Source organism: Cryptomeria japonica, chromosome 1 (assembly GCF_030272615.1).
Source record: "Cryptomeria japonica chromosome 1, Sugi_1.0, whole genome shotgun sequence".
Classification (NCBI taxonomy): Eukaryota; Viridiplantae; Streptophyta; class Pinopsida; order Cupressales; family Cupressaceae; genus Cryptomeria; species Cryptomeria japonica.
Genome location: NC_081405.1, coordinates 220,419,183 through 220,439,255, shown reverse-complemented (window position 1 = coordinate 220,439,255; position 20,073 = coordinate 220,419,183). Strand labels below are relative to the sequence as shown.

The 20,073-nt window shown below is 35.3% G+C and overlaps 1 protein-coding gene across 2 annotated transcripts in view; it reads right to left on the bottom strand.

Moving 5' to 3' along the window:
- Positions 1–11,471: 11,471 nt before the first annotated feature.
- LOC131042879 (ankyrin repeat-containing protein ITN1) overlaps positions 11,472–20,073 on the bottom strand; it is a 37,548-nt gene continuing 28,946 nt past the window's right edge. For both annotated transcript variants that reach the window (XM_057976211.2, XM_057976210.1), the window contains exon 4: positions 11,472–12,845. In XM_057976211.2, coding sequence (XP_057832194.1) covers positions 12,009–12,845 — 837 coding nt within the window. In that variant the 3' untranslated portion in view covers positions 11,472–12,008. The remainder of the gene's footprint in view (positions 12,846–20,073) is intronic.

Here is a 20,073-nt window from a genome sequence, read left to right as displayed (position 1 = left end):
CATCCATCACACACACACACACTATCAATTGATCAACCAATCAAACACAATCCAATGGACAATTACATCAATTGTCTAAGTCTCAACGAGTATTTTGCTTCAAATACCTTGACTTCAACGGGCAATTACATCAATTGTCTAAGTCACAACAGGTCATTTGATTCACTTACTCAGACTTTATCATGTCCAAGCAAACAACTGACATCAACTGTCACCCTTTGACTCGATCGGGGCAGTTTAACCAATTGCACAATTGTCCAACCATTTTGATCAATTATATAGCATCAATCAAAAGCACAACACCACATTTGCACCGTATCTCCTGCATAACCTACGGGTACTCACTAGCTTGCCATTTCTCCGTATTCACTCTATTTTCTTCCATTCTTTCATCGTAATTGTTAATTTCTTCTATTCTACCTCCCCTCCACTTCTCATTCTTTTTCGAGAGATCGCCCGCTTTTTCAAAAAAAATCAGCCCATCTCTCGAGGGGGCATACCACCCACTAAATTAACATTTATGGGGCATATTTCTTCGCACCTATTTTTCTTTCTTTGAAACGATGTGATAAAACCGCACCGTCTCAAAGAGGGGCAAATGTAGTCACATAAATCTGTCCACTTAATTAAATGAATATTTAATATTTATTTGATTATTTAACCATCAATCAATAATTAATTAAATTATTATTTAATTAATTTACCTTAACCATCTTCTCCTATTAATTAAATAAATTATTGAATTTATTTGATTTAATTCACTTAACCAAATTCAAACCATTAATTAAATAAATAAATCATATTTGTTTAATTAAATCTTCTCTCACATTTAAATAAATTAACATTTACATTTATTTAAATCACCTTTATCCTCCACCCACTTGTATTTTCCTACAAATGCAAGTTGCACAACTGTTTTAAATAAATAAATTATTTATTTAAAATCTTATTTATCCTCACCCACTTGAAACCTTTAATGGCTTCCTTTAAAGTCTTCAAACTTAATGCCTTCCTTCTAGAGTCTTCTCAAGCCTTTAATGATTTCCCTTAAAGTCTTCAAACTTAATGGCTTCTTTCTAGAGTCTTCTTAAGCCTTTAATGGTTTCCCTCAAAGTCTTCAAGCATTTAAATGTTTTATCTTCCTTTTTCTCATGTAAATAAATTAAGATTTATTTAAATCCAAAATTCACATTCACATTTAAATAAATTAATATTTATTTAAATATCTATCCAAATGCAAATTACACCATTTAATTGAAATAAATGATTTTATTTTAATTGAAAATCCCAAAATTCCTCCCACTTGCATTCTCCTACAAAATCCACTTGCATGCCTAAATCCCTTCTAGATTATTCTAACTCCTTCTAATTAGCCTAATTCACCCCCTAAATATTGTCACATTCCTAAACAACTTGGAGTCACTTTTCAAAGCCCTCAAAGTCTTTGAAAGGCAATTAAGGCTTTAAGTCTTCAAATGGTTAACCTCTAAAGTTTTCCAAACCATTAAAGGCTCTTACATAATCATTTATGGTTAACTCACCTTTTACCTTTGGTTAGAGACTTTCCTCTAACTTAACCATCCTTTTGACTCACGGGTCTCTTCAAAGCATTTATTTCTTTGACTAAGGTAACCATTTAACCCTTGCACATTCATTTATCTCTTGGATAAAAGGAATATCCATTAACCTAACCCTAACCCAACCCCCTAGGGTAACCATCATGTCCCCTCAAGCATTTAATGCTCCTTATCTCTCCTCTCAAGCCTCCTCATGGTGACACTTGTCAACATGGGATTGGGTTGAAAGTCTCACATGGATTGAATATCTTTCAATCCTAACCCTTGTTAAGATTGCTCAATCTTAACCCTTCATTTCCCCATTTTTTCTATAAATAGAACCCTTCTCCTCAAGCAAAGAAGGAAACATTAGAGTATTGTTGTTATACTGGTATTAGCATAAAGCTTTTTCATAGCATCACTATCTACACTTGCATAGCATTTGTTTATCATATTGAACCATCTTGAATCTCCATATGGCATCCATGGCTAGTGCTAAAAGCTGAGAGCTACACTCATGTGGAACTTGGAGAGGAGAGGAACAAGGGAGGAGAAACTATGAGCATCTTGATTAGCATTTGGAGGAGTATAGTTTATCTATTATATGTTTGTATGCTTTCTATTTCATGCTTAATATCTCTCTTGATATGCCTGTTTAGGATAATCTTTTGTTGCTAACACTAATGTTTGTTTTTTGTGCTCTTGTGTGTGTTGCCATCAAACAGATTTTCTAATCCTTTTTGCAGAGCATCAGATTCCACCCAAACCATCTAAATATGAGAAAATCTAAAGTAGCATGTGCATATGGATGGATTTAGTAATATTTAGGCACAAATTGCTACTTTATCTAATAAAAGTAAAGTGTATATGATATCTACACAAATTCAAATTCGAAATATAACATTTGGATAAGAAGAATTAAGTTATTGAAGATAATGATACAATGTACCATCAAGAGGATTGAGAGAGATCATGAATAAAAAGTAAACTTAAAGAAATGTATCAATATAAACATTAGTAAATATTATTAACATTAGTTTAATCTAGTGGATTCCGATAAAAATCAAACCTTGTCACAATCCCTAGATCTCTCTAGGATAAGAGTGTAATAACTCAAGCTAGAGAGACCAACAAACTAGAAGGAGGATTTGGCTATAAATATTTGGAAGGATATAAATGAGGTCATAAAATCTATGAATAAATTGATTGAAGAACACAATAAATTGTTGGTTTATAAGAGCATGTTTGTAGAAGAGTTCACTTTGTGGAACATTTTGTTATTTGATATCAAATAAATGAAAAAATCACATCGTATGGATTAATACCAACATTTTTTTTTAAGATTTCAATATTTCATATTATAAGTAGGAAAAAGCACTTGGATTCAAAATTGAGCTATACAAAATTGATTTTAGGAACTCCAAAAAAATAAAAATTAGCACAAATTCTATGACATAGCTCAAAGCGTTTATTAAGATGACCCATTACACACCTATAAATGATCAAGATAAGCTTTGGTCCATAATGCTAAAACAAGACTTGAATTAAATAACAACAAAATATTTCCTCATCTATCAACTTCAATTAAGAGCTTCATGAAATTTTAATTATAATACACTTTTGTAAACAATGATCTATGTGGTCTTGGTTTTTAATAAGGAAAAGGAAACAAATTATTTTATAGAGATAATCTTGTAATGAATTCTATGAAAAAATGGAGGACAAATACAAATAACCATATGATGAAGTAATTTGAATTGGGCTCACTCTATTTTATTATGGAATTTCATAGTTGCATTGTAACGTTCATTAATATGTGGAGATAATTTAGAATTGCCACAAAAGACTCACAACTCATATATATTGGTTTGTTTGTTTTTTATCATTGAGAATGATTAGTAGTTGTGTATTTCAATTTTTTGTTGGGAAAGAATTGGAATTATATGCTAATCTTTGTGTCATAATTTGATATTTTATTATATTTTTCCACTCTCTAATTGAAAATTCATGATGTTTCTTCCATAATGCAATTCTAAAAATAAGATCACATTTGAATTGTTCAAAGTTACATTCATGTATTTTTCCTTTGTATGGATATTTGAAATCTCATCTTTATTTAGATGAACATAAGAAGAAACATGTAGAGATGGATCTTGTTGTTGGGTCCTACCAAGAAGAACGTGATATAGAAATACATGTATAATGTGGAAATTTGAGTTGGATTCGCTTTAGTTTATAAGTAAATTTTATTCAAAATGCTCACTTAGTTGGAGAAGTAATTTGAAACTCCATAAATAGCCTTTTTACAACTCATATATTGATTGAAGCCGATTTCAAGACCTTTTTGTGATTAACAATAATCAATAGTTGTATTTTGAAACTTTGTATTCATGAATGGTTTGGAATTAAGTGTTGAACTTTGAGTCATTTTTTTATAAAAGAGCTACAAGCACCATTAGTTATGTGTGTCTATTATATCTTATGAATGTATATGAAGAAACCGTTGAGAAAAATTGTGGAAAAAGATGCATGTAGTATGTCAAATAAAGTGTCTTCAAATAAATTATTTCTTAAAAGGAAATCACATTTACATTAATTAAATAAGGAAGACTTTTTGGTTGATTATATTAATGCATTTATTCTCATTGTGATTCAAGTAATTTCTATTTGTGTCAAAATAGAGGAGGATAAATGTATAATTTTGACTTGCTCTATACCTAATTCATGATAATTTGATTATGGTTATTGGCGCCATGACCTTTGAGCCTAATTTAGAAAAGGTTGTTGATGCTTTGGTAAGTGAAGAAATTAGAAGAAACCATTAATGAAGATTCTAAAGATGTGTTGTTTGTTGAGATGGTTCTAAGGAAAAATGGTGTAAGGAAAATGGGTATAGGGAGAAGTATAGATCTAAATTTAAGACTAAATCTTAATCTTCTAGTAAAAGAAAATGAAAAATGTGGAATTTTGGGAAACATGATTGAGGAGTGTGTGTTTCAGAGAAAATAGGGGATTACAACTCTTCTACAAATTTTTTTTAGAAAGTAATATTAATGGAGATTCATTTCTTATTTATACTAACATTGCTAATGATAATTCATGATCGATTGATTCAAAGCATTTCATTTAGCATGACTCCTCCTAAGAGTATAAGAAATATGGATTGTTGACCAAGGAAAGGTAAAAATTGATTTTTAATAATAGTAGAGTGAAAACTCTTACTAGTATTTTGCACATTTTCGGGATTGCTGAAATTTTTATTTTTATTTCTAAAATGAATCTGAAAGCCTATTTATACGAACACATTAAGTCTGTTGAGCCTTACCCTTTTCTTTTTCTTTGAACTCTCACTAACGGGTTCTTATCGGGGGATCAACTAGGTTGAGAGACCTGAGTGATTTTGTTGCATGCCCGTCCATTGGTGGGCCCCACGCCAAATGGAAAGAGCACGAGAAATGGTGATGGCTCCATGATAGCACATTCCCATTTCCCCTCCCTACCGCTCGCTAGATAAGGAGAAGTGACTCCATCACGCCCCTCCTTCTAACCACGTAGTTCTTGCGAACCACCTAGTTGCTTCGCCTAAGTAAAATGTACAGGGTGATTGTATGAGCGCTAACTCTTCGTTCAACTTGGCATATGGACTGAAGCCGCTAACACATAAAAATAAATTATGCAAATATGTACATACTTGGCTCTAGATAGGACAAATAGGAGTCAATTGACCAAATTTGATTTTTCAATTTTAAATTTAGGCGGGTCTTCTTCACTCTTATGGGTACAACTCTTGATCACAAATGTATGGGAACATGAGTCCAAAGCAATGAGGTGTGTCAATAAGCATAGGATTGGGGTGCAAATAAGGGTAAGGTAAACAAGCCTAACTTTGCACTGAGTGTGTCATTTGTTGTCATGTCCATGTATCAAGACATTGCAAGTCATCATAATCTATTGTTCACTCTTACAATTAAATACAGATAAATCAAACCATTAATTTTTTAACATGAATGACAAAAAATCAAATTAATTCAAACTAATTGAGATTCACTTAATCCATATTTAAATTTTACAATTATGCATCTAATTACTTGACATGCTTTGGCCAAATCATTAAGGACGCCAACTAGATAGATATGATATCTAAAGTCTCTTCTTTTTATTCTTGTACTCCCCCTTCTCCCTTGTGTTTGGTCACACTACACATGGGATCAACAACACTAATGAAAAAATCAAATGATAAAATATAGCTACAAAGGAAAAGATCCAAATGATCAAATACAAGTGTAAATTCTCAAGGAAGTATTTGAATGTTTCAAACATAAACCCCAAATTATATTGGTCTATACCTTGGCGATGATAGTAGTTGATGACAAGATCTTTTCACATCTATTAAGTTTCATGCTAATTAAGACACAAACGGTGACTGAGATAGGCATAAACATAACCACATATTATTTCAAAATTTAATGTCAAAATAAATAGGAAAAGAAATGGTGATAACTTCACATAAATGAACAATTTTTTATCCGCTTAAGTAAATCCATTACGAATCTCATCACATACATCTTGGCTTTAGTATGCCTTCTTCATTTAGTATTGATTTTTTCCTACTTTTACAAACAAAAACTTCTATTTTTTTGAATAATAATAGATTCATGAGAAATATATAAGAATATACATACCAAAAAAATTATATTTTATAAAATTATATATATAAGATTATGTATTTTCATATTCTTTACAAAATATTAAATAGCTTTAACATGGAAGTAAATTTTTCTTTCCTTTAATTTGTGACGAACCTCAATTTAATTCAAAAATAGTGAGTGAAAAGGGCGTTATTTTAAAATAAAGAAAAAATCAACTGGCACAAATAAAAAGTTTTTAATCCCAATTTCATATACATCCTCTCCACCCCATTTTCCATTTTTTTCGAAATGAACTCTATTGGTGTTGCAGACAATTTATTCCAATGAAGGAAAACATGCAACAAAACAATGATCCATACGAGTATTTTTGGGTGCCTTTTGATCTTTCTAAATCAGCTGATCCTACGGTCCAAAATTATTCGTACTACTTTAATTACCATATCAACTTAAGAACACTATAATTTTGTAGGAATGTAGGTTCCTCTTGAACTAATTAATGCAACTTTTCTAGCCTGGAATTAGAAAATCAACAGTGGACGGTGAGATCTGGTAAGCTTTTCATTTGTTCTCAATGCCATCTTAGAAAATATAATCACATTTAGTATGGGCTTTTGTGTTAGGTTATGCCATTGTTCTAGATTTTAGAACATTGTGAGTTGTTATTTCAGTTGTAAATATTATTCATTGTAAGTATTCTAAAAATCATAACCTGTTTTGGCTGTTCAGTTTGTTTTTTTCATGAATTTGGGATCTGCTTCAACTTGCTTCTTCTATGGTGTTTGTTCGAAGTTTGACTTCTCTGACTTGACGTTCATCTATTCTTGTCCTTCTGTGGGCGAATCTGCCCCCTCCCTGTCCCTGCCTACGATAATATTTTCTAGATAGTTGTACGATGGCAGAAGGTCGATCTTTCCAAATTTGTCTCCCAATCTCATATTAGAAGTGAAGAGTGTGAGATTAGATAGGGTTTGGTCTACCATTATAAGCTGGATCTCTCAGCACTCTTTTGTTTCATGCATTTTGGTTGTGTCAGTTTGTGCTTGCTATAATAGGATTGGGCTCCTTCTGCATTAGATCTAATAAAAAACAATTAATGCTGTAAAAATCAAGCCAAAAGTATTGTATTATTTTCTGTTAATTTTAGAGTATAAGTGTTGGGACATGATTGATAGTAATTGACAAATTTATAGGTTATGAATTATTTTAAACTGTAATCAGATTAATAAAGTGATATTTGTATTTTAAAAATTCAATTGAGCTTTTAATATTATAAAATAAATTTTTGATGTGTTTTGGACCTTTTATAAACTCTTAAAGGTCGTATTACTATTCAATCGTTGTTTAAAGAAAGAAAAGAGAAATGAGGCAATATAAAAGAAATGAGAATTTTTTTTTATAGTCCACAATATAATAGAAAGAAGAATTTCAAAACAATTATGTAACATTATAAAGAGTTCTTTATAGATATCTTGGATCACACTCCATGATCCATCATTACAATGAAGATATTTTTTATTTATATCTACAAATTTATTAGAAAAGTTAAAAGGGGTTAGATAGGGAATTAAAATTAAACCCTTTCAATTTGAAGGTCTTGGATTTATATCATACACAGTCTATGATAATGAAGTCTCAAATTTCAAACCTTGCCAAATACAAGATCATGTAATCTTATCCTACTGTAGGAGCATTTGGGTCCACACGTGATCTTGCTTGCTCAAAAACATGTCAGTTCACTTTTTCACTTTTTTCCGGCTTCTATTCTAATTTTTGGTATGAGCTTCTCGAGTCTTGTTTCCCTTGGAAAATGCATGAAATCCTCAGCCTACTTAACAAGAGCAGTCCTATATTCTTATTGAAACTTTTGATAGCAATCAGTCACTTGAAAACCCTATTCTCGAGGGTCTGATTGTTGATGGCAAATCATTGCATTTTAAGTAAATCTGAGGATGTTACAGAAGCTCTAGGAAGCATAGGTGATGTCTACAATCTCTAAGTGGGCATTGCATATTACAACGATTACCTGTAGCAATCAAAAAAATATTATCTAATTTAAGACTAACACTTCTTAGCGTGGTCAGGAACAATCATTACTTGTTGACAATCACCTAATGTTGGGTGTGGGGTTTTGAATTCCATGATGTCATTATGGGCATTATTCATAGCATCGGTGGCTGTTAACAGCTACAAGATAGCTAGCAGCTAGCACTTACCAGTCGAGCATTGTAGTTACCCTTCTGATTGGCAGTTATATCGATTGACTGCTCTGGACTAAGCCTCTTTTTAGACTAACTGTAACCTATCCGTATTTATGACCGGTATTTTTCTGGACCTATAGAAACACAAACACATAAGTATGAGTTAAGTAGCTAGAAGTAAATAGAAAAATAATGACGGATCTTTTATTCCTTAGTTGAGGGCTGAGACATTAGAGAACATAAAAGGACGTATTTGTAAGGTGGTTGTAAAGTCCTATTGCCATGTAATGTGAAATTGAGAAGATCGCGACTCATGACTTCATTGAAGGCCTGCCAATTACTTGAGGTCAAGAAGGAGGCTGTAAATCCCTGTTGTTGGACTCAATGCTATTTGAGATTTTAATTAATTAAAAAAAAAAACTGTTGTTATTGTTTCCAAATTCGTATTTTATCTCATGGTAGTGTGTATGTTTTGGCTGCTAGAATTAGTTGCCCCTTATTAGGTGTTTGATCTTTAACTATATCATTTGCTATCAAATTGAGTAGAGGAGACAACATTGAGATGTGAGAAGAAATGGTGATGAGCATTTGTGTATACGAATGCTGGTTGTCCTCCAGCAAGGGTAGTGCCAAGTAGAATATGTCCTCCAACAAGAGTTGTGCTAGGTAAAAGATGTACTAACATCCTCCATTGTGTGAAAGTGGGTAGAGTGGATTTTGAGAGCGTACATTTTCGAGTAACATTCTTGAGTAAACAATAATTGTGGTTGCGAGTGAGTTTGTTGTAGTCATAAGTCCTATAACTATAGATGGTTGTGTCAATATGTCAACGCAAAGAAAAGCAATTTTTGAAGATGCTCATTGACTTTGAAAAGATAATGGATATCCATTTGAGAATAAAGAGGTTGGAGGCTAAGCAATAAAGAAGAGTTGATGTAAATGTATGTGATCAAGAATGACGAAGAATGTCATACAAATGGCATGGCAAAAGAAAAGAAGACAAATGAAACATGTCTTACTGAAGGCATAAATGCAAAAGTGGACTTTGTAGCAGAGGAAAAATGTAAAGATAAAAATCCTATTTTATCTAATGGTGTGTTGTTTGTAGATATTAAGGAATGTGAAAACGAGGAAGAGTAAATCCCTCAAGCTTAAAGACGTTGCTGAAAAAAACATTGCGGTGGTAACAAAAGTCCAAGAACTATAAGTTGCAAAAGGCAAGTGTTGTTTTAATAGTTCTTTTGGATGTGGTACCTGATTTAAGAGTTGTAGTAGTGGCTAGTGAAGGCCCGGTATTACATTGTGGAGTTTATAGAGAAGAGATGAAAAAGATTGATGAGTTGTTCGGTTCAAGTGATTCATCACATGAAGATTTTATTACAACAATGGACAATGAAGGAGATTAAATTGTGGTGGTGACCAAAGTGCAAGTTGTACCAAAAGAATAAAGTGTTGCAGCAAAGGAGGGTAAAGGCATTTCTTCTTCGTGAACAAGGACATAAGAGAGTAGAGTGTTGTTGCAATAGTGGTTGGTCCTTTAGAGAACATGATCTGATACAATTAAGCACAAATAAATTTTGTGTACTGATAAAAATTCCTAATTTCCATAATACTATTAATGCTGATTTATGTGTACTGATAAAAATTCCTAATTTCCATAATGTTATAATGTTGATTAAGTGGTGAATGCAAACGAAGAGTATGAGGAGATAGTGATGAGAAATTTTGATTTTCACAATGTTTATTATAGATGGAGGTGGACAGATGATGGTGGGTTGAATCCCACAAAAGAAGATTTGAGTTAGGTAAGGATGATTTTTAGGGGAGGTAGAATGGTGGGTTGAATCTCACAAAAAGAGGAATAAGACAATAAAGAAGAAAAATTGCGAGGTACTAATGATGGACAAAAGTTCACAAGAGGCAAAGAAAAGATGATGAACGAATTTGATATAAGGAAGTGGTATTTGTCCCAGCTAAGTGTTGGAAGAAGTGAAGGAAGAAATTCTTTGAGGTACTTGTTTCAAAAATGTAGCTTGTTGTGGGTTGTGCACTTTTTGTAATGGTGGTTCTACCGCTCGGCTCTAATTTGTGAACTATATATACAAACTTCTTACACAACACATCTGATGCAAGAGCTTTTGAGTCTAAACATGATCCTACTCACCCAAACATGTCAGTTCAATTTTTTGGCTATTTTTTGGTTTGTATTTCCCAAGCCATGTCTCCTTTGGAAGTTGCACAAAATCCTCTAAAACAAGAGTCGTCCTATTATCTCGTTGAAACTTTTGATAGCAGTCAATCACTTGAAAAGAAAAATTGGATGCATTTCTAGAAACCCCTGTTTTGAGGGTTTGATATCTGATGGAAAATCGCTACATTTTAAGTAAATCTATGAGATTATAACTTGAATTCATATTATAAAAGCCCCAAGGAGCATATATGCTTTCTACAATTCCTAAGTGGGTGCTACATATGACAAGTGTTATCTGTAATAGTCAGAAAAATATTACCAATTTCACCGTGTAGGGAGTCTTCTACGAAATAAGCACCTAATTGAGTCTTTTGTAGGCATTAAGTAGCCTCAGCTACTTTGATTAGGAATTTATTAGTCGTTAGACTATAGGTTGATTGATTACACAAACTTGTTCACTGAGTTGTAATTTTATCTTGGAGCTTAACATGACACCTCATCTAGCTTTTCTTAGTTATATTCACACTGCAATTGTCTATTTAATGACATGTATTCTAATTTTAATCATGATGCATATAGTCTCATTTATAAAATCTCGTTTCAGTGCAAGGCATTCCTTTTCAAATTTAATGAGAATAGAGTTGGAGGTTTCATACTTTAATCCTGTGTTTTCAGTATTCAAATTTTCAGCAGTATGTATTTGTAGATTAGCATATTCAGAGATTGTTGTTTTGACTGAAGTTCTGATGATTAAGCTAAAAAAAATTAGGATTAATTTTTTTTCATGCAGAATCTACTTACCATGGCCTGAAAATTAACCACCACTTCCCATCGTATTGCATTCATAATTGACAAGGTCACATTCAAAGAAAGCATCTTCAAAACATTCTGAAAAGCACATTTTTGATGTCCATATAAAATTTGGACCATTGCAATTACATGGCATGTAGAAGTTTAATACTGGAGATCCCCACAAGCAAAAGTGGGAACATTGCAGGGAGGTTTAAAAGGTGCATGGACCCCCATAGTACTTTTCTATACAGTACCATACAAAGCTATAGGTGTGCATAATGAACCTCTATATAAACTCAAAACCTGCAACCAGAATTACCTGTGTGAATACCATAATATGCTTGGAGGCTATGTTCTAGAAGCCTTCTTTTACAAAGCCAGGGAAATATACGAATGGCAAAAAGGGCAAATATAAGTATCTCCAAAATTATACAAACAATATTTGAATAGGAAAATAACGTGGGGATGGGAAGATGGAGGTAGTGAACCAAGATGTGGATACACGTCACAATCAAACATAACTTGGAGTTGTAGAGATACATAATCTAGTAAATGACATGAATTATGAAGGACCCATATGAGATAAACCACATTCATGATATGTCAGTTGAAACAGCAGATGTTAAATTGCATATATCCTGTGGCTATCAATCTCTGACTCTGAAAATTCTGAAGGTAAGTTCCATGAGCTGGATCGACTATTTGAAGATCTTCTCAGCCTCCTGAAAGATCGACTCCTCTTGAATTTGACAATGAAATAGGTCATTGTACCAAACACACTGACCATAATTATCCCACCTATAAAAGTAACGGCAAAGGCCAACCACTGAGCATGGCGACCCACAACTATGTATGCAGATGCAACAAAGGCAACAGTTGTGCATACAGAAGCTAGCCACATGAGTTTGTTAATCACCTCAACCACCTTTCTCTGAGATCTTGTTTCCCATCTTACCAGAGTGATTTGGACTATCACAACAGCCAGAGATGTGAAAAGAGCAATGGCATTGAAAACAAAAAATATTTGAAAAGAAGCACGATTTGCCACTGTAGCCTCTCCAGAGTTTATATTGCCACCGGGTACTGTAAAAATAGCAGCAAATGCTACTGTAGCAAACAGGACAGCAACAACTGTCACTGAGTTAGTGGCATTGTTTATACCTTCCCTGTGCAGTTTCTTTAGATCCTTTGCTATACCGTTCACATTTTTATTGGTTTTCTCAGTCTGCCTCAGTTGATAGAGAACATCATGTTTTATTTCACTTACTGTCTTTTTTAATTCATCTCTTGGCTGATTCAGACCTTTGGCTCTAACTCCACCGAAGTCTGCCAGACAGGCTTTGATTTCTGTGGCAGCTTCTGAGTAAGGCAACTCTTCTGCAAGATCCATAGCAGTCTGATTGGATCTATTTAGTGTATTCACACTGATATGTTGCATTTTCAGAAGTTCTCTCACAATCTGTATTAAGCACCACAAACAAATATCCAATGTTTTCATTAGTTCATTCCATAGACTAAATTTTTATCATAAGACAGAAAATTAAGTATGCATTTAATCATCCATGTTTGTGTCATGCATCACAATAGTGGTATTATGGCATGTCCATTGGGTAGCACTCATTGGAAGAGGCACTAGCTACTGCACATCATTGTCATACATACACATGCTAGAAATTTGTGGAACTGCACTCTAAAGACAATTGTTTACCAGATCACTTGACTATACATAAGGACATAAACCTAAGTAATAAATGCTGATCAGGATGCAACATATAATGCATGGAAACATTATTTATGACCACACAGGCTATGCCTCAGTTTATACAATTCCTTCATGAGGCTACGTTCAGTGTATCAAATGGGCTTATTGTTCCCTTACCTAGTATCAGAGCCTAGGATAGTCCCTTTATTTGAGTGTTTTCCTAATAGCTCCAAGTTCATGGGAGTGGATTTGAGGATCCAGTGAGGTATTGCAAAACTTATAAAATCATTTGGGCAGCACATGGATGGAATGATAAGACTTATTGGCTACAGTCATTCCCAGCCATCCTCATAGCTGTGTCAATTGACTGGTATACAAAGATTAAGCCAACCAGCTGAAATATGAAGGCTTTTGAAGAAGACGTTAGAATGTTCCAAGATGACAATGAAATCGTTGCGAAAATATACAACACCTGGCAAGCATCAGCATGTGAGAACTTACAACCAACAGCTCAAGGAATTAATGGTCAAATTGGAAAAAGAACTAGCTGAAGCATTGAAAAAATCTGGTTCATCGAAGATCTCATTCCTTCATTGTGGAAGAAAATGGAACTATTACCACACCATCATATGTATAAGTGTACAACAAAGCTATGAACATAGTAAGTGCAAAAAAGATGTTGTCATGGTCAAAAAGAAAATTGATGAAGATGGCAACTTAAAAGTTTTTCTCCCTTGAGTTTCCCGACTGTCCCAGGGATGCACAGGCGTCTCCCACACCCGTTTTTGGGGAAACAATGTCCAAGGCCAAGACCCCACCAAAGCCTCCCAAACCCTATTTAACACCTTATAATCCTCATTTTTACTCACAAATTCATTTCAACAGCAAGGTTGAGAAAAGCAAAAGAGTGAGAGTGAAGGAGTGAAAGAGTGAGAGTGAAGTGATGCAAGTGCAAGAGGGTTGAGATGGAGAAATAAGAAGAGGGATTCTACACCAAGTTGCAAGGATTTTTCAAGCGTAAGATAGATTTTATGACTGTTTTTAATTTTTTTAAATTTTTTAATTAGTTTTATATTTGTATTTTTATTTGTTTCATACTATCTATCTTAGTTGCTTCTAGATTTGATTGTGACTTTTTTTGCATCAACGTTTTGGATCACACTTTGTGATCCATCATCAAGATGTTTAAAGAATGCCAGGATATGAAAGATGGTAAATTGCAGACTAAGACAAGTTCTAGGTTGTATTTGAAGGATTGGGTAGAGAGAGACAAAAGCACGTGGCACGAAGAGTAGGGAAAGATAAAAAATAAAAAATAAAAAATGGCCAATGTTTTAAAGACAACTTAAAGTAAAATATAAAACAAAATAATACCCGACACAATGCTAGACAAGTGGAAATAACAAAAGATGAAAAAATCAACAAAATTATTGAAGAAAACTAATGCAATTAGTAAATACATATATATGTATGTGTGTGTGTGTTTCATACTCTCATAGACATGGCTGCAAGTATATTCATTGTTCATATTGTCATCAAAACTCAACATCGAAATTTGAAATTTTAAAAAATAAACATCATATTCATAGACATGGCTGTAGGCTGTCATATTTTTTTTAATTTTTTGTTTTAAGTTTACTGTTTTACAAAATTAGTTTTAATAGTTTATAAATTATATGTTCAAATTTTTTATTTTTTATTTTGACATTCGTCGATCTCGGATGAAACTTTTGTGTTCCCTCTGCTTTTGTGCTTCATTCAACCTGAAGTAAGAAAAACAAAAGCGAAATCCTTGGTTGACAAATATTAAGAACAAATATTTCTATTTATGTATCTTCTGCCTTTGCTTTTCATGCGACATGAAGTAAGAAAAACAAAAAGAAAATCTTTGTCTTAATCCTTTGCATTAAGCTGCATGCATAGCCTGAATTTTAATTATAAAATTATAAACTTATAAATTTTAAATTGTTTATTGCCATGTCGCAATGAGTTCTCATGGGATGAATGAGAATAAGGTTGAGGTTCAAAGTGAAAGTGCTAAATCTGATTATGCATGTGAGGCTAAGGCTGAAGGGGATGACCATGACAGTGAAGCCCAAACCATAAGCCCCATGGCAAGTGTAGCTGCAAGTATGAATTGCCCCTCCACATTATTGGCAGAATTTGCTAAGAGTCAATCTCCTTTAAACAATTTGCAACAAAATTAGTGAGCAAGTTTGGGACATCTGAGGGCACAAGGTTGTGGAAGTGCCATTTTATAGCAGCTACCAAAGTTAAAGCCCACCCTCCTTCATATCTGAGGAAAAGGTGTGGAAGCATGTAAGTTTTGGGGGCCACCAAAAAACTTGAAATACAGAGCTGAGGTATATAAGCTATGGGATGTTAGTGAAGACAATGCAGTTGCTACTGTATCTACTTCTTTGTCTCATAGGCCGATGGGTCATCAAAGCCAACCACATGGTTCCACTCCTACTTTGCAAAGGCAAGGTGCACATATGCCAGGTTCTTCTTCAAGGGTCCATGCATCAGAGGCTAGTTGGAAATGCAAGTTGAGAAGTGATACCCCTAACCCAATAGTTGAATTATTCAATGTGTAGATGAAGAATGACGCAGATGATACATTGGCAAGGGTAGGACCATCATATGTGCCACCAAGGGAGACAAAATTAAGGACCGCAATCTTGGATAAAAACTATTCCAAGATAAATGTGTTAATGGAGAAAATGAAGGAATGTTGGATGGCATGTGGATGCAATATAGTCAAGGATGGATGGATGGACACTAAGCATCGCCCACTTATCAAAATCATGGCTACATGTTTAGAGGGCTCATATTTTCTTAAGGAAATTGATTGTTCAAGGCATTGCAAAGATGCTTAGTTTCAATTTTAGATCCTCAAGGATTCTATTGAGGAGGTTGGGCCACAAAATGTGGTCCAAGTAGTGACAGATGCAGCTCATGTGTGCAGAGCTATAGGGAAATTGTCATAGTTCCATGGAGTTTCTTGATAGAGGGATGTAGGGACACGGGTTTTGGGGACAAGAGGACCAATAGCCTAAATTTGGGGATGGCAAGGGGACAATGGCGGAGCCGCAGTGGGGGAACTAAGATCTTCAAGGCAAAATCCACAATATGACATCTCCACAAGTGCCCCATGAAAGGCAAACTAGTTTTCACAAAGTTAAAGGTTCCAATCAATATGTAATGGCATGTGCCGTATAGCAAGTAACCCAACGGTGCCCCCAGTGGAGGTGGCAGAGGTGGTGGTGCTATGGGGAGGATGTTTCCCCCAAGCCCCCGAGTCTCGCAAACGTCCCCATACAGGAGATGCAGGGATTTTTGGGGGATGCGTCCTTTTGGAACACTAGAAATTATGGACTCCTTGTTGTGTGCATGTCATGAATAATACACTCAAGGACATGCGAAAGATTGATTGGACCAAAGCAGTGGTCAATGATACTATGGAGATGTGTAGATGTTTATCTCCAACCACCACACTTCACATGTATTCTTTAGGACCTTCTCTAAGAAGGAATTTTTGAAACCTATCAAGACTAGATATGCATCCTATTTCATTCTCTTGGAGAGAATGCTTGAGTTGCAAGAGGCATTGCAACTAACAGTTATGACAACACAATGGAATCGGTGGCCCGAGTCCACGATAGGGCAAGGGATGCAAGTGAAGGATGTAGTAAAGACTGATTTTTAGGGGGTGATGCAAAATATAGTCTCCATAATTACTCCAATTTTCTAGGTCATTAGATATGTGGATGCCAATGCACCTTGCCTTGGAGAGGTGATTGAGTGCAATGATACTGTGCTTGACCAAATGAGGGCTGTTGTGCAAGAGAAGGACCCCATATTAGCATTCTACAATGAGGAAATTCAGCCAATCATTCATCAAAGATGGAAGAAGCTTGACATTCCCTTGCACATGGCTGCCTATGCATTGCACCCCAAGTGGTACAAGTCGAGGCCTCGTAGAGTTACAACCTTACAGGATGTTGAGGTGAAGGGAGGGCTCTGTAGGGCCATCCAAAGGATTATTATCCTATGGAGGCCAGCATCATCCATAGGGAGTGGACAAAATTTGCCACTCTTGGGGATTATTTTGAGGTTATCAAGATGGATATGGAAACTATGGCATACAAGGACCCAATTTTCCGGTGGAATTGTCATGGACGGATTTATTTTACCACCACTCTAGCCATTCACTTGCTATCTCAGGTTTCTAGTTCTTCTATGATTGAGAGGAACTAGTCTACTTATAACTTCATCCACTCTCTTAAGAGGAGAAGACTTACCTCTAGGAGAGCAGAGAAGCTTGTGGTTGTACATAGTGCTTTGCGTCTCATTGACTACAAGACACTTTTGTAAAAAGGTCTCCAACAGCACAGTGGAATGTAGAGCCAAATGAAGCAGCACAAATTGATGAGGCTGCTACAATTACACACGCATGGCTGGTTGGTATTAGTTTGTTGGAGCTTAATTTAGGCCCCTGGTCCCCCATCTTCAAAACCTGTCCTTGCGTCCCCCTGCCAATAAACTCCATGGAACTATGGTAGAAACTGTCCCCCATTTGTCCATGCAGGCAAAGGGTCTTTGGAGACACCATCCCCAAAATTTCATCTGTTATGTAGTGTGCCAATTAAGAAGACTAGGCCATTCCCATTGACCTATAAACACCTTTCAAAAAGAAACTTAGAAAACTTTTTGTTTTAATACAAATCAAAATATATAGAACATTAGTTGCATGTGAAGTCAAATTCCATCCAAGTTCCAAGAGTCAATTTTGGTTTGAAAGTCCTTCCAAAATTTTTGGATGAAAATATCAAACTCCAGTCACTCTTCATTGACGGTATCAAGAATGTTTCTATTGAAATATCAATCTTAAATGTGTCTCTTTTAAGTTGGACCTATATGCTATACTATGAGATGTGTTTTTAGTGTATTTCACAAGAACCAACAGGACTTCTCATTTTTCTTTCTATCTAATTAATTACCGTATGTTGCGACTATACTTATAAATGGAAATATATATTGTTTTCTATATAAAAGCCGATATCCAAGATTCTCTTGGAAAATATTGTTTTGTTTAGGATCTAGTTGTTTTTTAAAACCTGAACCCTTCATCATGTATGGCATATATGGAGTTTCATAAATAGGATGATCTTCTTTATCAAGGATGTTTGATGAACTGAACTTGGATAATCTTGCTTGGAACTTCATGAAATTGTCAAACATCAGTTTGTATTACTTGTGTCTTTTGCAATTCAACCAATTATATATGATGCATATCTGGCATTTTAATAATATTGTTGGATGTAAAATTGTTTCTCTTTGATATTACTGTATGTGTTGTGTAGCCATTTCCTGTGCTATCCATGCTATATGGTGGCAAGGCTCTCATCATGCCCCAAACAGCAATTTAAATATGGCCCGGAAAGATTAATGAATTTATGTTATCAGGCATAAGTAAACTGAGACACTTTTTGGCTTGTAGGCTTCTAATCTAGCCTAGTATTATTCTATTGTAACTGCATGTACTTTTGGGTCCCATTGACCTACTTCAGTTACTCATTGATGCTAACATCATTCCTTTCTATCTGATCCTAAAATACAGTCCACACCTTGTGGAATACAATTCACAACTGAACACCACATTGATATTGAAAATCTATGCACCTTCCTCAAGCAACCAATTATATAGCTAAAATCCAGTTAAAGTTATTGTTGTCATTTCATGACACCCTTAGTCCATCAGTAAGAACCGATCAGAGATACGATCCATGGATCAGCGCTGCCCTAGTTGATCAAGGAGAAAAGCAAAAGAATTATGAGGTGAGAAGTGTTGTCTTGTTTGGAGGAAGTCCTTTCCCTTTGCTTCCCTTTTCTTTCATGTTCCCCGGAACTCCGGAACCCTGAGGTTCCGAGGTTCCTTCTCTTTGCCTTCTCTTCTTTTCTTCTCCGGAACTCCAGAACCCCGAGGTTTTGAAGTTCCCTTTCCTTCCCCCTCCTCTTCAGTTCTCTGGAACTCCGGAACCTCGAGGTTCCGAAGTTCCCTTTCCTTGCCTTCTTCAGAACTCCAGAACCCCGAGGTTCCAAAGTTCCTTTCCCTTAGCCCCTTTCTTTTCCTGGAACTCCGGAACCCGAGGTTCCGAAATTCCTTCCCTCCTTGCCTTTTCTCTGTTCCCCACAACTCCGGGACCCCGAGGTTCTGAAGTCCCTTCCCTGTTGCCTTTCCCTCTTTTCTGGAACTCCGGAACGCCGAGGTTCTGAAGTTCCTTCCTTGTCTTTCCCACTTCCGGAACCCGAATTTCCAAAGTCCTCGAACTTCCTTCCGGCTTGCAACACTTCCGGATGGCGTGATTAGCACTCAAAGAAATGCTCCGACAACTTTTGTGACTTGTGCACCTTCTTTTGTGGAGCTACAGGAGTGCATTTAATGATTTTGGCAGGATTTCCATCAAGAGGGGTACTTATGTCATGTCTACATGCTCTGACTTTGGAAGGTCAGTCAATCCACCCTTCTTAGGGTTGCATTTTCAGGGTATGGCTAGGTTGCTTGCATATACAGAAAGTCAGGTGCATGCACTTCCCTGCACTCTCAGACTGACATTTCCTCGGACACACAAGGGTCATGATCACTCTTGTAACCAATTTTCTATATAAAGGTTGTTAGGCCTCATTGTAAAGGGTTCTCTCCTTGCTGGCTTGAGCTATTCTATGCTCTTTCACTTCTCTTGTATTTATCTTGCATTTTTGCAACTGTAAGTTTGGCCATTGGCCTTATAATGAATTGAAATCACCATTCTTGCCTTCCTTCAACTTATGTATGCAGTGTATGTTTTGTGGCTTTTCTCTCATTTATGTTGTGTTAATTTATTTCTGAGTGCGACTTGTGGGGAACCTTCTTCCCTCTTGACATTCAGCAAATTTTAACCTCCATACATGCATTGGGGTCACTCATACAACTGAAGTTTGT